General features: G+C 37.1%; 1 protein-coding gene across 1 annotated transcript; it reads left to right on the top strand.

Annotated features, from left to right (window-relative positions):
* Nucleotides 1-2,301: 2,301 nt before the first annotated feature.
* LOC113777139 (putative late blight resistance protein homolog R1A-3) lies at nt 2,302-6,129 on the top strand. Its single transcript, XM_027322181.1, has one exon. The coding sequence runs from the start codon at nt 2,302-2,304 to the stop codon at nt 6,127-6,129; it is 3,828 nt and encodes a 1,275-aa protein (XP_027177982.1).
* Nucleotides 6,130-6,583: the final 454 nt, after the last annotated feature.

Below are 6,583 nucleotides of genomic sequence, written 5' to 3'. Positions count from 1 at the left end.
TCCCCCACCACCTCTCTTCCCCCTCCCCTCCCCTCTACCCCGCCACCTCTCTTCCCCCTCCCCTGGTCGCATGCGTGACAGTGTTCCAAATCTGATAATCATAATTTGAAAAAATTTAGATCTAATAAAAGAAAAATGAAAAAATTATCAAAAAACTTTCACTAGAAATCCCTAGAAAGAATAAAACTCTTATTAAAAGATTTAAAAAAGAAGAAAACTCTCACTAGACAACCCTAAAGAGAGAATAAACTCTCATTAGAAAATCTTAAAAGAGATTTTATTCATACAAATAAAAAGAAACTATAGAGAGGGCTCCTTCCATAGGAAAACATCAGAAAAATCTGATCTATCTCCCATGGAAGAGTTGAAGGAAGTTTTAGTTAGAGAATTTTTCTAGAGAGAAAGAAGAGAGAAGGAGGAGAGGAGGAGATAGTGTTCCATGCAGCAAACTTAAAAAGATAAAACAAACCTGAAACTGACCACAAAAACGACTCATGTTTCTGCCTTAATGGATGCAACAAAGGTTCGTTGAAAAGCGCCACTACCTGGTGTGAAATGCGGAAAGTATCCTCTATTCCTCTTCACAGAACCTTTGTTTATTTGGAAAAGCGAAAGGCAGCATTATTGTGGGCAAGAAAAGTTAAAAGCATATTCTTCACAAAACCCTTGTTTAGTGGGCGAGAAAGTGAAGCCCTGCTACCGCGGACTATCTCGTCGCAGACATTCAGTGACTCTCACAAATCTGCTTGTATGGTAGTATACTTTTCAAAGAAATCCCACAAAAAATATTTGCATTTTTTAAAATAAATTTACTGAGTTTTAACTATTGGAGTGGAGTAAGAGGCGGTTGTTGGGGAGGTGGCGAAGCTGGTGCGGATTGCTGGAGCTTCAGCAGTCAATTTCTTCAAAAAGAGTTGATTACGGTGCTCATCAACGACAGGTATTTTTAATTACCGAATTGAGCTCTTCCTAAAGGCTGACATACAGAAGCTCAATTTTGGTAATTATGCCTTGCCAGTACGAGACTAGAAGAACCACATCACTTGGTGTAATTCCTTCAATTAGTTGATTTCGAATCTCACGTTGATCTATCATACTAAGAAATTTTCTTCTAAATATAACTTCACTTGATTTCTAAAATTCATATGCAATAATATATATGTATTTTTTGCATTTTCATGTAAAGTTTGATTTTAAACACTTTCCTTGAGTATTTCCTTCAGTCTAAAATTTTATTCCTAAAATTTTTTTTGATATTCTTCTTTAATTTCCAAAAGTGCTTCCAGGAAAGTTTCCTTACAATCATAACAATCATGTTGAATAAGAAATTGATAAACTATTCTTGTTTAGTTTCCAAGTGTATTGCCAAAGAAGTTTCTAAAAATTTTCTCCAAACAATTTATTGTCACACTATTGCTCAAGAAAATTAAGGAAATCTCCATATTTGTTTATGCAATTAATTGACTGCTTAAAGAAATTTGTAAAACTTCTGTCCAAACATTTTCTTTCCATAATATTGCTCAAGAAACTTTAGGAGATCTCTATATTTGATTATGCAATTAATTGACCACCAATGTAATCTTTAAAACTTCTTTCCGAACATTTACTTTCCATACTTCTCCTCAGGAAAATTAAGAAAATTTATTTCAATAGAATTTATATTTCTAAGCTAAAAATTCATTGTTGGTGTTTCATAAATAGCCTTAACAATATAAGAAAGGATATTCATATTTGGAAGCAGAACAAAGTTATTAAAATCTATAGTGAGCGTATTTTTGGAATACGAAATCTAACGCACCAATTCAGTATTGCAAACTTGCCCTTATATAGTATAGATATAGATGGATAGATGTATTTCAATTCATGGAACTTTCTCTTCATTTATACTCTATGTTAAAAAAAATCACTGATTTTAATTGAAGAAAATTGGGTAATGGCAGCCATGGATCATGCAAAATGTCCTTTTCTAGTTTAGCAAATCAGCTCAGGATCTTTATTTGGAAAGACTTAAATATGCCTCATTTCCTCATATGGTAATTCAATAGTTCCAACGAAAAACAAGTCTAAGCCTACTCATATAGCATGCTTGTTACAAATTAAAATGACTAATAATTGCCTTATCCACTTTTGATCCTTAGGCTCCACCACCCCTACCACACAGCACAGACACAAAGAAAAAAAGAGTCTAGACTCTTGACAGCAATGTGTGACTATTGTTGTTAGATCATAAGAAAATTGTAGATCTTAAATATCAACAGCTAAACAGACAGAATTCTGATATCAAAGTGAAAAGTAGGTACCATGATGAACATCTCCTCAGGCAGTAGCATTGGTTGCTTCGATTTTGCTTCAGATCATCTGGACCGGATTAACTGCACACTCAACTTTCAGCTCGATTATTATATCCGAAACCTAAAGACGGGGATATGTATATTGAAATCCTTTGATCTATATATTAGAAAGTGTAGGAAGAGGAGGAGCAATCAATTTATGCGTTTGGAATGCGATAAGGAGGAAAATGGTGATGCTAAATCTGATAGTTTCAGACTTAACAGTATTTCGTTCAGGATTCAAGATCTAGTTAGGGGGATAACACATGGACTTGACTCTGCCTTTTTCAGACATATTCAGTCTAGTGCATCAAATCATAGTGACATCAGATCTGAGCTCGCCAGACTCGAGGATAATATGTGGTTGTTTTTTGATTCAGATATCAAGGAATTCGACATCATCAGTTTGTTTCTCTACTACTCGCTGGGAGATTTACAACTTGTTGTGGATTTCATTGATTCCATTTCAGAGAATCTGAGGCATCTTTACGGCAGATATTATAAATTTGATGAAGATTTGAAAATTGTAATGCGAACCCTTCTAGAGAAGCTAATGTTCTTGAAGAGTTTCATTCGGTTTGTGACACTACAAGTTGTTGAGGGTGAGCACTTAAAAGATCTGTTGGTTCACGTTGAAGTTGTGGCTGTCAATGCTGCAAGCCTGATCTGTAGATCCTGGTTTCAAAGAGATGATAAACAAATGTGCAATGAGATAAAAACTGAAATTTCTCAATTGATACACAAGAAGATTGATCCTGTTGATCCACAAGTCCGAGAAATTTATATCCATGTCTTGACAGCTTCCAAGTTATCAAGATCATCCTACACGTTAGCTATGGAGGAGAATAAGCATCAATTGGCTGAATTTATTGATTATCTCCTGCTTAGTCTTATGGAGCTATTAGAATCTTATACCAGTTTCTTGGTTCCAGTGAAGGATCAAATGCTAAAACTCCACGAGGGAGTAAGAGTCCTAATCATCCTTCTTAGCCGGGTGCAGGAGAAGTTCAATGAGCTAAATGATGAGATGAAGGATCTCATTGGAGTTGTAGTTTCTGATGCAGGAATTGTGATTTTCTCCCTTTCTGTGAATGAAATGAAAGAAGGCTTGCAGAAGGAAACAGATCTAGCGCTTTCTCATTTGCTTGAAGTGCTGAAGTTGATCATTGCAGAACTTGTGTGCATTTATCCACTACCATCATCATCACTTAGTTTCCCTAAGACTAACGAGCTCGGCTCTCTTGATTTTCTTCTTGAAAGTCTCAAGGAACTAGCAAGTTCTACTACTGATTCAATTGCTTTCCCAAACAATTCAATATGCACAATCCTAGAAGATCTTGTATTCTTAAGAGCTTTCCTAGGAAATATTGTGGAGCAGCGCAACCAAAATGGAAAACTCCAAACTCTTTGGAGTCGTGTCATGAAGGTTGCATACAGTGTAGAATTAGAAATTGACTCTGCACTGCTTCGTGATAAACAAGAAGGGTGTTTGAATGCTTTTGCTGGAGATATCAAGCTTACGAAAATTGAGGCTGAAGAGATCTATGATAGCATAAGATATGATGGTGAAACCCTGAAAGTTACCAAGACTACCATTCACATGCCATCACAAATTGTTGCTCCAATATTTAATGAAGCTCTAGTAGGTCTCAATGACCAGGTGGAAAGTATAATTGATAGACTTATGAGAGGATCAAGCCAGCTCGATGTTGTTGCCGTGGTGGGTATGCCTGGGCTTGGTAAGACAACTTTAGCCAAGAATGTCTCCAGTGATCCTTCAATAAAGTTCCATTTCCATATTTGTGCTTGGTGTGCTGTTTCTCAAGTATATAGCAAGAACAATTTGTTACTGCAGATTTTGTGTGTAATTGATTCTAGGAGTAGTGACCAATATCATAAGATGAATGAAGATGATTTGGCTGCAAAGCTGTACCAGCAATTGAAAGGGAAGAGGTATGTCATCGTTTTGGATGATGTTTGGGACATTGAGGGGTGGAATTTGTTGAAACACTCATTGCCAGATGATTGCATTGGAAGCAGGGTACTCTTAACCAGCAGATTTCATAACTTGTCTTTGGAAATTAAACCTGATAGCAAGCCTCTCCATCTTCGCCCACTTACTGATAAAGAGAGTTTGGAATTGCTGCAGAAGAAGCTATTTGCCAAAGAAGATTGTCCTCCAACATTAAGTGAAGTTGTACTGCACATAGCAAAATGCTGTAAGGGCCTACCTCTTGCAGTTGTCCTTGTTGCTGGAATTCTTGATACTATTCAACAAGATTGCTGGGAAGAAGTCGCAAGACGTCTAAGTTCCACCATTTTTGTGGAAAATGAACACTGCATGAAGACACTTGAGTACAGTTATAATTATTTACCTGATTATTTGAAACCATGCCTTCTTTACTTGGGTGCATTTCTGGAAGGCCGAGACATTCCAGTCCGAAGGTTGTTACGGCTTTGGATCTCTGAAGGATTCGTGCGAAAGATTGAAGGAAAGAGTTTAGAGGATGTGGGAGACAACTATTTGATGGATCTTATTGGGAGAAGTTTAGTTATGCCTACACATCGAAGATCTTTAGGTGGGATCAAAGTTTGCCGAATTCATGATTTGGTACATGAGTTTTGTGTGGAGAAAGCAAAAGAAGAAAATTTTCTTCAGATTTTATATGGGGATGACCTTCTTACTTTTACTAGACCATATAACCTCCACCGGCTATCCATTTTCCATGCTACCAGTTGGGAACTTATAAAGTCAAGGCTGTTTTTTCCCAATTTGCGTTGTTTGCTCTTCCCTGATAGTAAATATGGACGGCCGCTGGATGGAAGCTCACTCAAATTTCTGTTATCTAAACTTCTTAGAGTGTTGGATTTGGGGGAGATGGTTAGTCGGTATTTTCCAAGGGAAGTATTATTCCTTGTTCACTTGCGGTGCTTGAGGATTCAATGGGAAATTGGGAAAATCCCATCTGCAATAGCCAACCTCTCAAGGTTAGAAACTTTGGCTATAGGAGGACCCGTTATTTTTAATCTTCTGTTACCGAACGCTATCTGGAACATTAAAACATTAAAGCATCTTGTCGTTTTCCCAAATTATGGAACTGGTGGTTTCGAATTTCCCATAGACAATCTTGAAGGATCCCCAGATTTAGAGCACTTAGAAACTTTATCCCTTGCAATCGATCCCTCTTCTCAAAGTCAAAGCTTGCAAAAGATACTCTCAAAGTTACCGAGCATCCGCAGGCTAACATGCGTGAATGGGAATCACAATTGGGATTCTGAATACGGCGCATCTGCTGAATATCACGATGCGATTCTCATGCTGGACTACTTGAGTCGTTTAGAATCACTTAAAATGGGTAGATTTGCTGGATATGAGTTTGTATTCCCATTGAATTTGAGAAAGTTGACTCTTTTAAATAGTCGTCAGCCATGGAGTAAAATTTCAGCAATTGGAAAGCTGCCTAACCTTAAAGTGCTTAAATTATACTATGATTCCTTTGTGGGGGAAAAATGGGAAATGGAAGAAGGGGAGTTCCAAAATCTCCGATGCTTGAAATTTTCAAGCTTGGACATTCGCTGGTGGACTGCATCATGTGATAATTTTTGCTGTCTTGAGAAATTGGTTTTAGAGAAGTGTTTATGTCTGGAAGAGGTCCCTTCTTGTTTAGGGGAAACCCTTACTCTTGACATGATTGAGGTGAAATGGTGTCATGAGTCTGCCATAAATTCTGTGAAGCAAATTCAGCAAGAACAGATGGATATGGGAAATGAAGATCTAAAGATCGTTATTATTATTTAAAATTGGCAACAGTCCATGGTTTCTTCTTAGTGCCAACTGAGAAAGAGAGTCGATTTCCTCTCATCACATTTTTTGCAACGGGTGCTGTTGATGTATCTTCTTGAGTGCGCAGAGACTCAAAAGTAGGGCGGGTTCCACTTGTTAGGTTAGATATACTATCGCTTTTGTATTTGTATATGTTCAATCAGTTCAATTCTATAACATTTCATGTTTGTCAATCCAGTTTCTGGAGCTTCCCAATTCTTTGATTCGATTAGTCATGCATTTGTGAATTCAACATTGTCTATCAAACACGTTTCGAAACTATTCCGCTGTTCTTATTCCCTTTAATATTTCATAACGTTTATGATCAATTATCCCAATTTCTAAAATTTTGCTTCAACATGGCTACAGATTTGTTTGATCCTTACGACCAGCTGAGCACAAGCATATACATTCCAGGCACACTTTTTTA

The sequence above is a fragment of the Coffea eugenioides genome, chromosome 7, assembly GCF_003713205.1.
Source record: "Coffea eugenioides isolate CCC68of chromosome 7, Ceug_1.0, whole genome shotgun sequence".
Lineage (NCBI taxonomy): Eukaryota > Viridiplantae > Streptophyta > Magnoliopsida > Gentianales > Rubiaceae > Coffea > Coffea eugenioides.
This window is presented reverse-complemented; position numbering and strand designations above follow the sequence as displayed.

Excerpts from the sequence above, each read along its gene's own strand:
- LOC113777139 (XM_027322181.1), top strand. The coding sequence starts at position 2,302 with ATGATGAACATCTCCTCAGGCAGTAGCATTGGTTGCTTCGATTTTGCT.